General features: G+C 40.0%; 1 protein-coding gene across 3 annotated transcripts in view; it reads left to right on the forward strand.

Annotated features, from left to right (window-relative positions):
- The window catches only part of LOC119910944 (trichohyalin-like), a 36800-nt gene extending 20514 nt beyond the window's left edge, over positions 1–16286 (forward strand). Inside the window, exons 13-17 of one of the 3 annotated variants that reach the window (XM_038729810.1) lie at positions 3756–3836; positions 4256–4336; positions 7873–7953; positions 11789–11869; positions 15265–16286. In XM_038729810.1, coding sequence (XP_038585738.1) covers positions 3756–3836; positions 4256–4336; positions 7873–7953; positions 11789–11869; positions 15265–15313 — 373 coding nt within the window. In that variant the 3' untranslated portion in view covers positions 15314–16286. The remainder of the gene's footprint in view (positions 1–3755; positions 3837–4255; positions 4337–7872; positions 7954–11788; positions 11870–15264) is intronic. The other 2 variants (XM_038729812.1, XM_038729811.1) reach the window with 2 other exon arrangements.
- Positions 16287–20940: the final 4654 nt, after the last annotated feature.

Genomic DNA, 20940 nt, shown 5'->3' on the forward strand with positions numbered 1-20940 from the left:
TCAGTCAAGAAAATGCGAGTGCATAGTTTCATGTCACATGTTCTGTGCCAGCGTGTGGATGTGATGCGCTGCTTTTAATAACACGGTATGGAAACCCCCCCACTATTTTATTAAGTAAATCTTTCAGTGCCGCTTATGTCACATAAAATAAATCTTAATTCTTTTAACTCATCAGCAGCCTCGTTAAGTGAGAAGACTGTTTGTATAACCTAAATAAATGTTTAAACACAAGTGGAATACATTTTGTTTACTGTCTTTTGAAACAAGGAAATCCAAATGATGTACCTGGATCATCCAGTGCGTCTTGCATGTATGTGTCCCCCTCCACCTCCATCACTACTTAGGAGGGATGCCCCTTCCTGCATTTCGGTTATGAAGGGGTGGAGCTCCAGAGCCCCCCCTTTGCAAACAAGCGTCACATGTATGTGTGCTTTTTACCCACCAAACAAAATGCTTGAGCTTCACCAAAACGAACGTCAGTGTCACATTGGGTTAAATTTCTGTTTTTAGCTTTTCTGTCAGAATTTGCCATCATTATTGTAGGTTTTAGAAGCCCACAGTCACACCGCTCCCCCACTCCAACACCATCTTCAAACCACCATCACCTTCCCCAACTGTCACGCTCTCACCCCGCCTCTCTGACCCCTCACCTGCACTCACGATCTGTGAAGAGGATGTGAGCCACCTCTTCTAGAGGCAGAAGATCAGGAAGGCTCCTGGCCCCGACAGTGTGTCTCCATCCTGCCTGAAAATCTGCACTGACCAGCTGGCCCCATCTTCACACAGATCTTCAACAGATCACTGGAGCTGTGTGAAGTTCCCTCCTGCTTCGAACGCTCCACAATCATCCCGGTCCCCAAAAAACCCTCCATCTCTGGATTAAATGACTACAGACCTGGTGCCATCTGTAGTCATGAAATCCTTTGAAAGACTGGTGTTTCACCTGAAGGACATTACAGGCCCCCCTGTTGGACTGCATTACATCCTGCAACACCTGGGCTCTCCAGGTACTTATGTAAGGATCCTGTTCATGGACTTCAGCTTGGTGTTCAACACCATCATCCCGGACATCCTCAGCTCACTAAACTCACCCAGCTCACTGTGCCAGCCTCCACCTGTCAGTGGATCACAAAGTTCCTGACTGACAGGAGTCAGCAGGTGAGGCTGGGGAACATCACATCCAGCACCCGGACCCCTGGGGGGCGCCAGTGCTCTCCCCCCTGCTCTTCTCCCTCTACACCAACGACTGCACCTCAAGAAACCCATCTGTCAAACTCCTGAAGTTCGCTGACGACACAACGGTCATCAGCCTCATCCGGGACGGTGATGAGTCAGCCTACAGACGGGAAGTTGATCAGCTGGCTCTCTGGTGCGGTCAGAACAACCTGGAGCTTAATATGCTCAAAACTGTGGAGATGATCGTGGACTTCAGAAAGAGCCCCCCCCCCACTCTGGCCCCAATCACCATACTCAACAGCCCTGTGTCTGCTGTGGAATCCTTCAGGTTTCTGGGATCCTCTATATCTCAGGACCTAAAGTGGGAGTCCAAACACAGACACCATGTACATAACATCAACACATATCCATCCTGCGTACAGGGTCGCGGGCGGCTGCAGCCAATCCCAGCTACACTGCACATAATACTTATTTATTCCAGCGTTCTTTGCACTCATCACACTGTGTACATGTATGCTTATATGTGTATGTGCACCTGTACATCACCTAGGTGCACATTTTAGACAGAGAAGATGGATGGTTCGAAAGAGGTGTCAGGGAAGCCATTTACACCCGGATTGAAAAGCTGACAATGCTGTCCTTTCATCACTTCCCAGGACACTAAACAAGCATGGTGAAGAGTCCAACGATGGTTGTTCAGACTTGGCCATGGGTAGCTGTAACAACCATGACGACTGTCGTTAACACAGCCAGGAGCACTAACGAACCAGCGGTATCGACGATCCTAGCTAACGATCCCAGAGGTTAAATAGCTGAGTTTCCCTACCAGTCACTCAACCAGTCAGAAAGTCTTTTGGTTGAGGGAAGAAACATCTTCTAGTTTCTTCAACCAAATCCAGTTCCCCTTGACCTCAACATCTGGCTTTATAAATGAAACCATAAAACCAAAGTGCCTGTAGATTGGCTCGGCAGATCCTCACTGGCTACTACTACATCCTGGTTAAAGTGCTATCAGAGTGGACACCATGGAAATGTGGATACTTATAGGACTGAAAGTGTGTAATTGGCTGGTTATGTATAACTACCGGTCACAAAAACTTGAACGCAAAATGGAAGATTAAAAGGACAAAAATTAGGGCCTTGTTCAAAATGAGGTGAAGGTGGGACTCTGCCTTCATGTAGCTCAAGCAAACACTTTTTACAAGCAACATATTTAAAGAGTTCTAATACTTACGATTGAAGAAAATGACGATTATCATGTTAATGTATATTTTATTTTAAAAAATAAAGGTGCCTTGTTCAACATTAAATCAAATGCATCATAAAAGCTAATGTCTAAATTTACACAGTTAACAAACAGCAAGTAGTTTAAAATCAAATATAACTTTAGCTGTTTTCATTTATAGTTGAGTTATTTGGGGTTTGGCTTCATGTCTGTCTTAAACTCAGAAAAGGCTTAGAAGAAAACAGAGGATGCAGCGCAAAACTCAACTCCTGTCAAGTTTTGTCTCTTTGTATGAATTCCAACTGCTGGCTGTGGAAACTAAATAAATACAAAGTTTATCAGGTTGTTAACCTTTTTATAGAAACCTTAAAAAGGAAAAAAACACATTAACTTACCTTTTAGAATGAATAACTTTTACACAGAATTACTTTAGACCACCCCCTTCTACATCTTGACTGGGTTGCTGCACCCCAAAACTCAGACTCTCTAGGGTTTGCTTATTATATAATATAAAAATTCATATATATATATATATATATATATATATATATATACTATGCTATATTATTATGCAAAAAAAGGAACTACAATGAAGGAACTACAAATTTTGTTATGCAGCCTTGTGCTATATAATGACAAATAAACAACCTTGTAACTTGAAAGTGACGGCTTTTAAATCGCTCACCCCTTACTTACTCACTGCACTTAAACACAGCATGCATCTGTCTTCTGTGTCTTTACACTGCCACTCTACATCGCTATGTTATATTTATTAGCCTACTATAAAAAGTAACCATGGCAGTAAAACCTTTTCTCGTACTGTGATGGTTAAACTTTGCAATCAATCAATCAGGTTTTTATTTAATGAAAAATTCCTCACAAAAAATGTTGTAGTTATTACACTATTACACCACCATTACATTTTTCGCGCACCACACTTTGGGAATCGTTGCTTTAGACTATTAGTCTAGGCCACAGTTATGCTCCTCTAGGGTCGATCCTTCTTGTTTTATAGATTCATAAAAAGTCTTCCATCAGTCTGCTCTGAGTATAATCATTATCAGGACATTTATTTATACAGCACCTCTCCTTTAAGAGTCCCATTGGAAAGTCATTCTGTGAGTAATAGGTAACAAGGTTGCATTGAACATTTTAATGAAAGACTTTCCTCTCCTATGAAGAAGAGTTTGCCAACATTAAACTGTTGCCTCATTTATGACCATTTTGTACACACATCACCTGTATAACATTGTTTACCCTTTTTCCACACACTGTTATCATATTTGAAATGCTGTTGCTTTTACTTCTAATCTTTTATTTCCATACTGATGACGATGCTTATTACTTGGTGCAGTTCAGACTCCAGTTCTTCCTCAGAGGAGAAGGACGGTGAAGCAGCAGATGGTGGTGATTTGGTCCAGTCTTCAGACAATCCGTGAGTCAAATCTGTTGACCTCATTTACATTCTTTCACACACTTTCAAATATATTGATGAAGCTATCATTAAAACATGTTCAGCACAGTTACATTTATCTTTCCTGTCACTGGCATCTATTGTGTCAGAACTGAAGTCAGTAAATTCAACTTCCTTTTCTGGGAGATCAAAATGATGAATATTAAAGCCTCTGCACCCTCATAATATTGATATTGTACTGGAATAATCTAATGTGAGGGAGAAGTAGGAGAAACTACTTTAAAAAGAGGAGAGAATCATTTAGTTGGAACAGAATAAACTTTTACTGAACATTTCTGATGTCTCCTTATTAGTTTCTGTGTTTCAGGAAGTTGCTGTGTATTGCTCAATATAATTTCCCACCCTGGTGGTCTTTCTTTCTTGTCTAATATGCAAAACAGGGCAAATTCCTCTGCGTCCAGTGGCTTCAAGAGCAACAGGCCAAAAAAGAAGGGCTTTAATTTAAAAGAAAACTCTCTCAAGTAAGCTTTTATGAACATCAAAATGTAACTACATTCATTTCATTAACATCTTACACACACACACGACCTCCTCCCTTTGAGCCTCCATAGAAATGTCACACTACTTCAGACAACAGTCCTAATTCACACGGACACTAGACATCCTTTTCAGGGAAATGTAAACACACATTGTTTCAGGCAATTGAACAGACAACTGATGCTGTTGTTTTTCTGGACAGTCTCAGAATCAGCTTTATTTGCCAGGTATGTGTCCATATACGAGGAATTTGACTGCGGATTGTAAAATGCTCATGATGTGCTTACTCATACAATAATACAATTATAAAATAGGATAAAAATAAAATAAAATCAGACACAGGCTGCAGTGTAGACAAAACAAAATATATTCACGCTATTAAAAAAAAACAACATGATTGATTGAGACAGTAGTGGATATGATTTGAACATTTCTGAGTGAGGATGACTGTGGTGCAGCTGAAACAAATAGGCCCAAATGCAGTTTAAAAGGGAGTTTTTTTATTGTTAGCTGCAGTCTGAATGTTTTTTAACAGCATTTCATTAAATACAAAATGAGCAAGATTTTATTAATGTTGTTTGAACCTATTGACACATTTTCCACTGCACATAAAATAATTAATAGGCTAACCTACTGGGTCGAACGAGTAAACTGTGTCTTATATTTGATACATATTTTCATCTTGAGGTCGCTTACTGTCTCCTGCATTTTGTCCTGTCAATTTACAGCTGAATAAATGGGCCTATAGCCTATTTAAAAATCAAATGTAGCCTGATAGGTTATAGAAGAATTCCAGTCTGATAAATGATGAATGAGCAATGCTGTTTAAAAAGTAATATTGTTAACATATTGATCCTTCCTCCACTGCATTTTAACATAAATGGCCTATAATGGTTCGCATTGGCACACATTCATATTTATAGTGCCACCTGATTAAAATGGAGGCTCTGCTCTTTATTTACGTGTTGCCATGGTGAATTGTAATATCAGAGCTCCATTGGTGATGGCTTTTTTCATCGCCTTCCATCAGGTTCAACACACTCAGAGTTGATTGGACTAATTCTGATCAGCTGTTATGGGGCTGCATCAAAACCTGGTGCAGCTGTAACAATCCGTAGCCGGAGTCAGTGGATTCCCGGCATAAGTTTTCGGTTTCAGAACACCTGATCAGAATTAGTTCAATTAACTCTGAGTACATTGAATATGATGGAAGCGTGTGCGTGGGGAGCCATCAGCAATGGACAGCAATTATAACTCACCATGGCAACAGGTAAATAAAGGCAGAGCCTCCTTTTTAATCTGGTGGAGCTAGAAATATGAATGCGTGCCAACGCTGAACATGATAGGCTCTAAAACGCAGGAGTGGAGGAAGAAGTAATACGTTAAAAATATTAGGCTACATTTTATACAGCTTTGCTCATTCATCATTTGTCAGACTGGAAAAGTAGTTATTACACTGTTACACAACCATTAAATTTTTCCTGTTGCACACCTGTTTCTGATGTCTCCTTATTAGTTTCTGTGTTTCAGGAAGTTAATAATAATAATAATAATAATAATAATAATGATAATCCAAAAACAAGTTACAAAGTGCTTTAACAAGTGTAAAGAATATTACAACAAGCAAGATAAGAGCATAAAAACATTGAAAAGACTAAAATACAGATTAATATAAAATTAGTAAAATAGAATAAAATAAAAGGGATAAAATAAAGTCAAATAAGATCGGGAAAGGCTCTCCTAAAAGTATGTTTTAAGAAGGGACTTAAAAGAGTTCACTGACTCAGCTGACCTGATTTCCTCGGGCAGGCTGTTCCAGAGCCTCGGGGCCCTGACAGCAAACGCTCTGTCCCCTTTAGCTTTCAGTCGAGACTCTGGAACAGACAACAGACCTCTGCCCGAGGATCTCAAGGTACGTGCTGGTGCGTATGGGACTAAAAGGTCAGAAATATAACAAGGCGAGAGGCCATGAAGAGCTTTAAAAGTGATCAATAGAATTTTAAAGTCAATTCTAAAACACACTGGGAGCCAGTGTAATGAAGCTAAAATAGGAGTAATGTGGTCATATTTCTTTGTTCTGGTTAAAAGCCTGGCAGCTGAGTTCTGGACAGTCAGTCAATAGATTTTTGGGTTAAACGGGTGAAAAGGCTGTTGCAATAATCCAGGCGTGATGAGATGAAGGCGTGTAAAATGGTCTCGGTGTCCTTAAAAGTTAACATAGATCGAATTTTAGCTATATTTCTAAGTTGATAAAAACATGATTGAACAAGCTTTGTGGTGTGCTGCTCGAAATTTAAATTACTATCAAACCAAACACCAAGGTTCTTTGCCACGGGCTTAATGTGATTTACTAGGGAACCAGCAGATGGCAGTATTTGATTTGCCATCTGCTGAGACCCGATGACCAGGATTTCTGTTTTGTCTGAGTTCAGCTGGAGGAAATTATTTGACATCCATTTTTTAACTTCACAAAGGCAGTTGTTAAGTGAACTCAGCATCCCAGGGTCTGTGGATCTGACGGGCAAGTATATTTGTGTGTCATCAGCATAAATATGAAAAGAAATTCCATGTTTATGGATAATATGTCCCAGGGGAAGCAGATACAAGGAAAACAAAATGGGTCCTAAGACCGACCCCTGAGGCACACCATATTTAACTGGACAGAACGAGGAGACATAGTTGTTTACAGACACACAAAACTTCCTATTTGACAGGTAGGATGAAAACCATTCTAGGGCAGTACCGGAGATCCCCACCCAGTGCCTCAGTCTGTCTAACATGATGTTGTGATCAATGGTGTCAAAAGCAGCGCTAAGGTCCAGGAGTACAAGGACTGAGCACATGCCTTCATCAGCAGACATTAAAAGGTCATTGGTGACTTAAGCAGGGCAGTCTCAGTGCTGTGGTACTTCCTGAAACCAGACTGAAACTTTTCAAATATTTTGTTATTTTCCAGTACAGTGAGCAGCTGTTTGGACACAATTCTTTCTAGAATCTTTGCAATAAAAGGCAGTTTTGAAATTGGTCTAAAATTATGTGGGAGGGAGGGATCTAAACCAGGTTTCTTTAAAAGTGGGTTCACGCAAGCCGTTTTAAAATAATCAGGGACACAACCAGTAGATAGGGAGCTGTTGAAAACAGAGATCAAATGGGGCCCAACAGAATCTATTACTTTCAGTAAGGTATTACATCAAGTGGGCTGGAGGACACTCTCATTTGTGATACTGTTTTTATAAGCTCAGACAAGTCGATGGGATAAAACTGGTTAAAACTCTCTTGTTGCTGGTGAGGAACCTCTGAGTAAGAGGCTGCGGGGGTAATAGAGGCTCTGATTGACACCACCTTATTGGTAAAATAAGATAAATACAATTCACAGTCATCATTACTTCCAGCTGAGGCACAAGGAGGGGTTGGGTTTACCAGCTGATCCACAGTCTTAAACAGAAACCTGTTGCTGTGTATTGCTCAATATAATTTCCCACCCTGGTGGTCTTTCTTTCTTGTCTTATATGCAAAACAGGGAAGATTCCTCTGCGTCCAGTGGTTTGGAGAGCGACAGGTCAAAAAAGAAGGGCTATAATTTCAAAGGAAACTCTCTCAAGTAAGCTTTTATGAACATTAAAATGTAACTACGTTCATTAACATCATTAACACGCGCGTGCAACCTCCTCCCTACTTGGAGCCTCCTTAGAAATGTCACACTACTACTTTTACTGACCGTCACGCCATTATATTGATTGGACCAGGGGCGTTTCCAGGCTCTTGAAACATTGGGGGCTTAGCCTAGCCCAGAAATCTTTATGTTCACCTGTTTTCAGCCCGCCCCCCAACAGTAAATGACTTTCTCATTATCTCTTGAAACCTTGTTATGCCCTTTGTTAAACGGAACTTTATGCCTACACTGTAAAAATGATCTAGGTGGTTCAACTTAAAAACTTAAGTTCAATTGCTGCCTTAAAAATGTGAGTAAACTCAACTTTAAGAAAAGCTTTGTTTCAACTCATGATGTTACGTTATACAATTTGTTTAATTAATGATAATTTGGTGTTTGAACTTAATACTGTGAGTTAAAACAACTATCTATATTACATTGTCCATTCAAGTAAACTTGCTTTCACTTGTCTAACAAACATACAATTCTACACCCCTTCAACTCACATTTTTAAGGTCAGATAACTCAACTTGAAGATTGCCTTTGTTTCAACTCATAAATTTAAGTTCATAAAGTGGATATAACTACAGTGTTGTAGTTGTCCCAATGTTAGTTAAATGAACAAGTTATTCTAACTCATAGTTTCAAGTTAAAGCAACTTAACCAAATTAATACTACTTCATTTCCAAATTCCAAATTTGTTTCAGTTTACATCTATAAAGGGCCTTGAAGACAGACCACAACAACAGCACCACTGTGCTATTATCTTCAATGACTTGTGACGGGGCAGGGAAGCTTGCTAGTGCGCTTGTGCACGCCGCAGTCAAAGTTCAAAATAGCAGCAAATGTCACCTCCTTTCTGAAAGGGCCTTAAGGCCGTTGTCAGGAACCCTTTCCACCGGTGGCACTAGTCTTGTTTAGCACAGAAGTGTCTATATTTTGGTTAGAATTTGAATATATGACTTATCTGCAGTGTATAATTAGCAGGGGTGAGAAAGAACACCAAATTTTCTGTATCTGTACTCAGAATGGGCAGAGCTTAATCTATAAGTGGGTGGTATTAACTGGAAGTTATTTAAGCCTGAAATTTCTATCAGAACTTGCTATATTTATTAGAAAACCATTTACAGAACAGCCTCAGAATTGAGCTTCAGAGAATAGTAATTAATTTTTTTATATTCATATATTTATAGTTTATAACAAAACAGATCTGTACCGGAGTACTCGCTAAACCCTAATAATTAGTTGATTATGTGTATGTTTTTCTCAAACTCAAAAGACGCAGCACCTAGGCGATCCTCATACTCTCGCCTTTTTTTTCAACTGATAACTTACATACGTAAGTTCAATCAACACGACAAAAGTGTCAAATAGTCAACACAATGAATTAACTTTCTAAAACTCATACAGTTGAGTTCAAAATCCAAAACTTGTCAGAGCTATGAGTTAAAAAGAAGTAAGTTGACATGACTAAATGGGTCTATGATTCTTTTCAGTGTACTTTACCTGAGCTACATCTTAATTATTAAATTAATTATTAAATATCATAGGCCATAAATACATCCATCCCCCTGAAAAATTTGGGCTTTAAACACTTAATTTCCTGCATTCTGGTGAATTTTTTGCACCACTTTATTGAGGAAATGTTTTTTTTATATATATATAAAGGGAAATTCAGGTGACAATTCAAAATTATAACAACATATAGTGTAATATAATGCTGTAAGGCTTTCAGGCATTCTGTATTCCTGTCAGATATGTTTCTACTGTAGAAACATAATTCATTCATTTAATTTAATTTCAGCTGAGTCTACATACATGCAAGCATGCCTGAAGTAGCCTAAAGTCTAAATGTGCATGTGGCACCTTTTCACCTCAGTGATAAAATAGCTTAATTTATTTGAATTCAGATCTATTCAAATCTACTCACTCCTCTGCTGTTCATTATCCTGCGTCATTGCTCTGCTGATAGCTTTCCCCCTTTTAGACCATCTTACAGAAATCTCACTACACATTTACACAAAGGTTAATTTTAGAACCACTGATAAAGAGCTTCAGAAGGAAGCATCTTGGAGCAGAGAGGCAGTCAAACAGAGCAAAGTGTCTCTGAGCGAGGGGGACAGAGAGACTGCTGACTTGCAACATTTATTTTTAAATGTTTTGATAACAATTGTGCTAGGGACCTTTCAGTTGTTGCAGACAAGCCCTGAAGCTGTATGCTTTGTGTTCTCTCTCTCTTTTCGTGCTTACTCTAAATGCAGCAGACTGAGTAACGTGGGGGGATCAAGTTACGTGAACTTCAAACAAAATGTAGCAATATTATTGCGAGTAGCCTCCACTCTTTGTAGACCTGCAAGACAGGCTGCGTCTTGAGGATTATTGCATGTTAATATGGAAAATATTTTTGATGTTGTTGAGTGACATTCGGGACTAAAGTCAGAACATCCTAAAGACCCGGAAAAATGACCTGGCGACGCCGATGACCGCCACGTGCATGCAATTGTCGGCCACACGGCACACACGCAAAGTTCTGCACAAGACCGGTGATTGCCAGGCCAACAGAGAGAAACGGATCAGCAATAAGTCTCAGTTTAACTGTAAAGGTACAGTGTAAGTTGCACTGACTAATGAACAGAAACTTTAGCGCTGCAGCTTCTTAAAATTAAAGTATAGCTACCCCCCTCCCACTATCATATTGACAGTTGACTCTTCACTAAGCAACACCCCCTTAGTTAGTGTTGCTAAGTCCGACAAACTGTCAGACCTGACAGACTTTTAGCACAGCACTGCCACTGTCTATTACTGCACTCCCTGTTGAAATATTGTCAAAGTTTTGGAAAAACGATCTCAGAAAGAAGCAGACAGTTTTACAGTTGCATTGTGCATTTGAAGATTGTATTCAGGCTGTCAGACTGACATGAAAAAAAAGCTAAAGTCCACCGATTACAGAGTAAAAGTGAACCAATGTATTACCTGACTATTGAGAAAGAGGACAACGATATGAGGGATCAACACGGTTCCTGTACAGTGGTACAGGAACCGTAGGTCTCTATTCACTATTACAATCATTAAAAAGCAGAACAGTAGGGCTTTATAACTTTACATTCAGTCATAAGTTAGCCAGCGTTAGCTAACTAACATCACATTAGGAACAATCCACAGCCAACATTTTTCTGGATTTGTTTTAGGTTTTTGAAGAGAATAAATCGTACTTCTCCTTTCAACCTCTCTGGGTAATGACTGTAACTATTAAAATTGCCCCAGGAACAGTGTTTGACCATATCTTGGAAAAATACAGCAACAAAAGATAGAAAACGAGGTCTTTTGCATTAGTCAATGGAGCGCAGCCATGAAAGTGTCTGACCTCAGTCCTATACTGCGCTGTGATTGGCCAGCTGCGTCCTCCTTACTCCTTTACTCCTTAGTCGGGGCGACTCTAGTTACATTTATCTTTCCTGTCACTGGCGTCTATTGTGTCAGAACTGACGGGCACTGAAGTCAGTAAATTCAACTTCCTTTTCTGGGAGATCAAAATGACTGCAAATATTAAAGCCTCTGCACCCTCATAATATTGATATTGTACTGGAGTAATCTAATGTGAGGGAGAAGTAGGAGAAACTACTTTAAAAAGAGGAGAGAATCATTTAGTTGGAACAGAATAAACTTTTACTGAACATTTCTGATGTCTCCTTATTAGTTTCTGTGTTTCAGGAAGTTGCTGTGTATTGCTCAATATAATTTCCCACCCTGGTGGTCTTTCTCTCTTGTCTAATATGCAAAACAGGGCAGATTCCTCTGCGTCCAGTGGCTTCGAGAGCGACATGTCAAAGGGGAAGGGCTATAATTTCAAAGGAAACTCTGTCAAGTAAGCTTTTATGAACATTAAAATGTAACTACGTTCATTAACATTTTACACACACACACACACACACACACGACCTCCTCCCTACTTTGAGCCTCCATAGAAACATCACACTACTTCAGACAACAGTCCTAATTCACACGGTCACTAGACATCCTTTTCAGGGAAATGTAAATATACGTTGTTTTGAATAGACAACTGATGGCTGTTGTTTTTCTGGACAGTCTCCTAGGTCTAAGGTACAATGCTTTTTTAGCTTAATGTACATTACATTTTAAAAAGTTCACAGGATTTATTTCCCAGGGGACCCTGAAATTTTACTTCCAGGCAACTTCACCAATTCAAACTTTACTCAAAGCCGGGGTGGAAAGAATTCTATTTATTGTTGCCAAGATAACACTATAATGAAAATCACAGGACCCCCTTTCAATACCATGTTGGTTTGCAGAATTTCAGGGCCTGGCTTATAAATGAAACCAAAAATCCAAAGTGCCTGGATTATTCCTGATCTTGAGCCTGTAGATTGGCTCAGCACATTCAGCTTTACTGAAAGAAGCACGCAAGTATTCCCTTTCAGTTGGCACAAACTGGTATGTTGTTCAGTGTTTTCTGTGTGGCATGGTGCTGTTCAGAGGTTAGATTATGATGTGTGCTTATGGCCAAAATTTGCATACAAAATAACCCCCTTATACTGTTGTGGATGTGCAGGCTGTAGCAGATCTTCGCTACGTAAAATTTTAATACAGTTATGAAAATTAATATTAATTTATGCCTCGAAATTAGAAGCACCACCTAAAGATTTGCTTGTCCGCCCAAGGCTTTAGGTCCTTGAGTACAGCCTGAGAATTACATGAATTTCTGGTAATTCATTAGTTGTTACTGGTTCAGTTATTCTTAAATCAGTCAGTCTCGAATCTTAGGATGAGTTCTATGTATAGGGACTCTAGATTCTTAATAACACACACACACTATTGTGCTCAAGGTGAATTTATTAACTAACAAAAGAGAGTACAATAGTGGGTAAATATGGTAATATTACAGGGACAACAGTCAATATGACAACCAGGAGGTAATGAACAGGGTAGCCTATGTAAAGCTCGATTGAATTTCAGTTTATATTGTAGAGGGAGAGAATTCTACGAGTATGAGGGAATGAATGACGAAATTAGGTTGCAGATTTAGTTAAACTAATCTAGGGGTTTATTAACTGTGGATGGAGGCAACTAGAGAACACCAACGAGTCACAGAGTATGGTTTGTTTTGCCCTACCGTTGCCGCAGGTCCCGTAGCAAGGCTTGACTGCCGGTTGGCTCGTGGAGTTGGTTCTGGCCCAACCCCAGTGGCGTTTTCGAGTTGAGTTCGAAACCGGTGGATTTGTTCCGGAGTCCTTTGTGGGAAGCGCTTGCAGCAACGGGCCGTCAGCCAAGGCTTTTACTCTGATCTGAGTTCGTTTGGTGTCGCTATAGGGCCCACTCAGGGTTCTGTCGTCGGTTTCATTTATTCAAGGCCATAAATAAAAGGCTTCTGAGTTTCTGGTCCAAAGTTGCTCACAACAGTCGGATGAGGTTGCAACAACAAAATCAAATAAACTCACACATTCGCCGTAGGTTCGCGAGGCCTCGGGAATATAGGCTATTTAATGTTGCTGAGATTAAACAGGTCTGAGGAAAGTTTCACCCAGGCAGCTCCAAACAAAAATCAAAAATCAAATTTCCCGCTAAGAAAATTGGGATTCAGGGTCGTAGCTTTCTCAGCTCGTCTGAAGGAAATGTACGAAATGAAAAAAAAGATCGGAATTTCAAAAAGTAAAGGAAGTTAAGAGAGCGTATATGTTTATATCTTTGTTTTCAAGAGAGTTTTTTTTAGAAGAGAAGAGAAAGACAAAAGACAGCCAGGCCTTTTATTTGACTTCCTTAGGTAGTGGTGACGTCAATTTGGAAGGGGGTCTCGAGAGAAGTCCCCCAAAGGTGTTAACTTTTTGGGATAAAGAAATATACGTTGCGCGTATTTCCCTTTAATCTCTCTCTCCACAATATCGACATTTGAAAAAATAATCAGTTCTAAACATTCGGATAAAGACAATTAAAACGAGGCTAAACACTATGGAAAAAAGGTTATAATGGTTATATAAAACGTAACAAAGCTTAATTACCTGTCCTCAGTATACTTGCTGGTTACTGGTTTTAACTCAATAGACAATTTAGATGTAAGCGTGGCAGCAAAATTTATGCGTTTATGCAATTACATGGTGGTAGGTAGGCCTACTTAACGATCATGTCAGACTAAGCCGAGTTTTAAACACTTGTGTGTTATACCTTTCCTGTCCCCTTGGTGGCGCTCGGGTCACACGAGAAAACAGTAGACATTCCACTTTAACTGAGAGGCTGGTGATACATATGAGCGTATCAATGGATATTTTAGTAGGAAATTGTACATGAAACACACTAAAGCATTAGTTAATACTGAAAAGACAGTGATTACTAGGGAGTAACAGGGATGAATTAAGATAAAAAAGAAAGAGGTTAGGGAACTTCTTCAAGATTACTTTCTTATGGGTCTGCTAGTTCAAACATCACTAAAAGGATAACAACAGGGTTATTACTTACTAAACTCAGAGGCAAACGCCGCTGCTCACTTAGCAAGGTTATTATTTGAACAGAACAAACACAGTTATAATGGAACCTTGCTTGGTTTGAGAAACAGGGGTTGTTATGGTCTCTTTTCTTTGCATTCCTGGCTTATCGCATCGGCTATCAGAGAATGAAATGGTGGTTTATGGCTCAGCCGTTCTGTGGAGAGAAAAGAGTCAGGTTGAGGCCGGAGGTGACCTGTGGGAGGGAGAAAGGGGTCAGATAGCCCCTTTTCCTGTCCTGTGGACTGTCTTTAGTGACACCTTTATGGCTAGGTTCACTAAGGCTCTTTGAATACACAATCCTTAAGCGATTCATTGTCTGATTGAGTCTCTTTTGGTCCTTACCAAACACCAGGCGATGTCTCTGGTTTTTACATGTGAAAAGGTCAACTCTCGGGGAGGGAAACTCCCTCCCTCTTTTGACACCATCTGACCTTCTTTGAAGTGCGTCTGGTTGAGTTCACAACAAGGCAATGAGAGAAATGGTTTAATTTCTGAGAATGCTCATCTATTTTATAGATCTTCTGTTAGTCTGCTCTGATTTATAAAGCATCCCTTTACAGAGTCAGTTTACAAAGTCATTCTGCGAGTAATAAAGACGAGTTTACTAACATTTAAATGTCATTTATGAACATTTTGTACAGTCATACATTACATTCATAACCTATTTTTCCTTTTTCAGCACACTGTTATCATATGAAATCCTGTTGCTTTTGTTTCTAATGTTTATTTTCATACTGATGACGATGCTTATTTCTTGTTCCAGGTCAGACTCCCGTACTTCCTCAGACAGGGAGGATGGTACAGCAAGATGATGTTGATTTGGTCCAGTGGGCGCATTGCCATGGTGATACGTTGTTAACCTGTAAATGATGATATGATATGTTTCGGAATGAAAAAATCCTACACGTTAACCAGCGAAGTCACACGGAACCCACATTTGAAAGAAAGGTCTCCCATCATGCAGCAAAGGGTGCACCTTCAACAAGCACCTTCAACAAGCTGGCATTGGTGCTCACTCGGTGTTGGACAGTTTAACAACCTCCTACCATTCCGCCCTCATTGGTTTCGGATGGCACTCAATGTGGCGGACCCTCCGCATGAATGCGCAAACAAAGTGGAAGTAGTTTGTTGCTGTGTAGTTGACAGTAGAAATGTATTTTACTTTTGCATGCTTTCTCTTTTCTTACTCTTTACTCTGACAAAGTATATAACAAAGTATATTTCTTGAGTGTAACTGCTTACATGCATTGCTAAATCAGTTTATATTGTGTCACTTAAGTGTATCCTATATGGTGATCACGATGCCTTGATGTACTGAGATTATAGGTCATATGAAAAGTTCTGAAAATGATTTATGTACTGTTATTTGTTACAAAATATTTAGAATGATAGAAGATGGTCTTTTGTTTTAACACTTGGAGACTTGATGGAAAGTAATATGTTAACAAGTAATGAACATGAGGTTTCTAAGAATTTAATAAGGATGATAAATAATTGAACGATTATGAAAGCTAAAGTGCCAAAAGTTTTTAATAAGAAATGGGAGTTGTAACAGAAAAAAGTGATTGACTTTGAGATTTCACTCTTACATTTTACTGATTTACGTTAACATTACTTTGATATCACAATAGGTAATCATTTTTACTTGTTTTTTTGTTACTAATTATTACTCATTTATTACACAGTTGATTTGAGTTTCATGAAAGTTAAATCAGTTAATCACATGATCATGGTGTGTTGCCCATAACAAGTGTATTTCTTATAATAAATGTATTGATTGATTAATTTGTAATCTGATTTGCTTTAATACCGGATTTAATCATCTCATTTAGCTAAGTATTTCAACCATTAGTTGACTTTTTAACATTTATTCATTGCTTTTGTTACTTTGACTATATCCATCATTTTGATCTATTTCATATATTACATAACTGCTTGATTTAGGCATTTTTACTGTAATATACTGTTTAATGTACTATTTAAGTACATATCAGGAGTAGGTTGGCATCTGTCTGCTGTGTTCATGTGTACAATATTTGGTGTGATATGGATAACAGACCATTCACAAAATACCTGACATGATGTCTTTGAAGATTCTCAGTCATCCAGGTCATAGTTATCCAATGAACATTAAAGTCAAGGGCAACTGGACTTGGTTGAAGATACTAGAAGATGTTTCATCCCTCATCCAAAGGACTTCTTCAGTTCTGACTGACTGGTAGGGATGAAACATCTTCTAGTCCAGTTGCCAATGACTTTAACCTTCTTTGGATAAGTACTTGACAAGTGGACACCCAATCACAAAAGAATATGTCTGCATGGACATTAGAGATCAGCCAGTCCCAGCAAGCATGGATCATCTGAAGTACTGTCACTTCCTGTCTGTTTTCTCTATTTAAGTTGCAGTTTTTGGTATTATAGTGGGCTAGGATGTTCTTTTTCTTTTGCTAGAACATTTTTTGTTTTTGTGTAACCTGAAGTTGTCTTTAATAAAAATGTTATTTGAGTGAACAAAAGGAGTTCATACCAGACTGTCTACTCAGATCAGGGAGGGTTAAAGAGACACCTGGGGGGTAGCGTTTGGTACGAAGGTGGACCAGATCCTTGCAACCAAAACTATTCTGTTAGCAGGTTCCTACCCTGGAGTGGGCACGGCGCGCTAGATAGAGCACAACTTACTACAATTGAGGCAGCTAATATTTGTTTCTTCTGGAAAGATACCATTATGTTCAAATTTTACCCAAAAAGATAATGGTAATGAACAATCTTATTGATATATTACCAGAAAAGTTTAATTGGTAGAACAATACCAAATCATGTAAATAGTCTCCTCTGACCAGGGGCGTTGCTAGACATGAAGCTCTCCTGGGGCACAGCCTCCCCATGCCCCTCACATACATTTTTGAAACTGTATGAAATGTGTTCACATGTGCTTGCAGCTTCCCTTGCTTAGCCCAATATAATTGGCACTACCATGTCAGAAAGGGCTTTGACCGTAGTAAAGGCACACATACCTACATGTATGTACAAAAATTCTGCTACGGGGCCCCCTTAGCTGACTCGTGAGCCATGTAAACAATTTGCCATTGCTGCCCAGTCACACATGATATCGCAGTGCTCTCACTACGATCCTCCCTCCTTTAAAACAGTTTGTCTCTGTAATAATCCCTAATGGAAACCTCTTCTAGAAAAAGCTGAGCAGCTTGTATCTGATCCTGGCTGTACATCTCTGGCTGTGCTCGTGCTGGCTGAGGCTGCCTGTGTTTCACCTGGGCCTGTGTCACTTGATAAAAGTCGGCGAAAGTCAGCCGCCGTCATCTCGAACGCACCTATTGTTTGATGATGTAGTTGTCTAGCTGCGTTGTCTGTGTGCAGCCACGAGTTTAGTTTAAGTTTCGATAGTGCCGCAACGGGGATGGAGTTCATTACATATTGTCATCAGAATAGCGAGTTTATTGCCTGAATTTGTCGTGGTCCATCTTGTGTGATTACCCGTGTGTGTGACTGATCATAAGTAAGTGTAAAGACGGAATCATTCTATGTTTTATTCTATGTTCTATGTGTTATTGAAAGCTGTAAGGAACAGGTCTGAATGCTAAATGTTAGCATGTTAGCGAAGATTATTAGCTAAAGTGAAACTAGACAACTACTATGTTTGGTACACAATGGTTCTGTGTATTATTGGTTGTATTATGTTTGTAACTGAGAGATATTTATACCAGCTGCTAGCGTAACTTTGTGTTTCTAGTGATTAATGAATATTGGCTATGCATTAGGCAGCAAGATAACTCTGTTCATGTGATGCAGGGACAATGATTTATTTTCTGATTATTGCTAATTTTGTTCTTGGCAATTCAGTATCTACTCTACTGACAAACTTAAGCATATCTAATCATTTCAGATAACCATACTTGCTAGATATTAAGTCACTCTCATTGAGTTTTTTTCTCTTCATTTGCCCAGAAGGATAGACCCTCTTCATCCTCTCATCAACGTTGTAAGCACTCTTTCACCTTTGACTAGTTTTTTTTGTTGTTGTTGTTGCAACGTTTCACTTTTGTCACGCTCTGCCGGCTGGCCATCCTTTGTGTTGCACTTTTGAGTTTAGTATCTGCCTTAGTATGTTGAGTTTTGGGTTCTGTCCTGTCTACTGTCCAGTATCTGCTATATAGTGTCAAGTCTCTCTGTTTTTCTCTGCCTCATTAGTCTCATGTCTGTCACCTGTGTTGCTCCCGCCCTGCTCGTTAGTCCCTGTGTATATATATATACCTGGTGTTTCTGTCTTGTCCTTGTCCGGTCATTGTTCATGTTACCCCCCAGTCTGTCGTGTGTGTACTCTCTGCCTGCTTGTAACCAGCCTTGCTTGTCTTGTCTCTACTTTCGGATTTCTGTTATTCAGCCACTCACCTGTAAGTGTGCTCGCTTTTTGGTTATATTAAAACCCTTCGTTGAACTATACCTGCTCCGCTCTGTGTCCTGCGTTTGGGTCCTCCAACCTCCTCCACACCACGATCGGGACAACTTTCCGTTTCACACTAACCAGTAGTTTGATTTTGAAAGTGTAACCAGACATTGAGTAGCCTATTTATTATTGCTAACTTGACCAGACGTTGTGGATGTTTTGTTGCTACCTTGGGCCTTTCTCATTTCCCAAATTTGTGACTCCTCGATCCTCGCATGGTGTCTTAGGCTGAGTCCCAAAAGTAAAAAAAAAAACTCCTTTCCTGACCATCTTTCCTTGACCATCATGAGGTCAAGGAAAGATGTGAAGGAGAATTCATAAGGACAAAAAGAGGACCGCGGGACTCAGAGAATCTGACTGCTCTTTTCTTTGTGACGTAATGCTGAGTTTCATTTACCTCGGAAGTCAGAAGTCGGAGCTGGGAATGACGTCACACCAGAGTTGACGGTGTTCCAGTTAACAAGTCGGAAAACGTCGCTAGGCCAGCTGTTTGTTTACAACTATCCAGGTTAGCTATGGATACGCCGGCATTGTGCGGTATCTACTCACACTAAACACTGTAGCAACACGTCCACAGACAGCAGCTGGACAGCACTTTGTGTACGAACATTTATAGGAGTCACAAGTATACATAAGTGCTAATAAACAGTATAAACTACAGCTTTCACTAACTGTTGATACCCCGACAGCCATCTTGGATCACAAAGTCGGGGTAGTGTGGTTGTCCCGACTCTCCGAGTCGGAATTCCGACTTCAGGGGGCGTTCAGTTGCGCATCTCTTACACTGCGCCCTGTGTTGTTTTAGGGCCCCGTGTCCACCAAAGCGTTTTTTGCCGGCTGATAACGCCAGCTGCTCTTCTGAAAACGCCCAGCAGGGAGCGCTAGCGGGTGTTTTTGAGCAATAGTATGAAGCTGCAGTACCAGAGGCTGCAGTTTCAGGACCCCCGCAATCCTGGAACCGCAGTTCTAGGACCCTAGTTCTTTTGCGACAGCGCCATCTAGTGGAGCGGTGGTGGTAATACACAGCAACACGAAGGGCGTCATGGCCGACGTGCTAGCAGACAGGGTTAACCGGTCGACATGCATATAATCAATAACTTTAATTTAGGCACACACTCGGTGGTGGTTGTGGTAAGGGTAATTGGCTTCGGGGGGCTGTAAAGAGTAACATAGCTAGCTAGCTAGCCAGTCAGCTAGCTGGCAGTGTCAAAGTAAACAAGGGTCCTGGAATTGCTGTTCCGGTCCCAGGATTGCGGTCCTGAAACTGTAGCCTCAGGATCAAGCTACAAATATGGTACAGTATTTTCTATCTTCTCATCTATTATCCATATTGAACACTATTCCAACACTACCAGAAAATTGATTTTATATTATCTCTCTCTCTCTCTCTGGTGCACAGCTTCTCCACCTCTCAAGTCCCTTTAACTTACGTGACCCACACAATACTGCAACAAAAGGACAACAACACAGTAGAAGAGCCATCCACTACAGTAATGTTACTTACTGCGGTCTAACTGTTATAAAGTGTGGCAATAATCTCATTGTAATATTCAGTCTAGCTCTATAACAGTTCCGTTACCATCCAATACAATACAGAGCTGTGCTCACATTGCTGAGCCTCTGCTGAAAGATACAAATAATGTTTGTTACTGAAAAGAAGACAGATGAGCTAATGCTGATGTATCACTTCGGCTGAATGCAGTCAGTCAGAGCATGGATTAGTTCAACCTGAAGCTGATAAAAATATTACTGTAACTGTGCAGTGGGAGTTTCCAGCATGTTGTGTGAAGCTGTCTTCCGGTGAGTCTGTTATAAGTGAATGATGAGTTAATGTTGTTGCACGTTTTCTCTGCGTGTAACGTTACAAAGTCGTGACTCAGCCAGTGTTTGTCCACCCTGATTACACACTTTTTTATCCCACTATTTCATGTTTTACGCTGAAAATGCTCTGCTGCATGCTTTTGTTGGATTTTTCTG

Source organism: Micropterus salmoides, unplaced genomic scaffold (genome assembly GCF_014851395.1).
Source record: "Micropterus salmoides isolate LMB-PRFRI ecotype aquatic unplaced genomic scaffold, ASM1485139v1 Ms_hic_scaffold_19, whole genome shotgun sequence".
Lineage (NCBI taxonomy): Eukaryota > Metazoa > Chordata > Actinopteri > Centrarchiformes > Centrarchidae > Micropterus > Micropterus salmoides.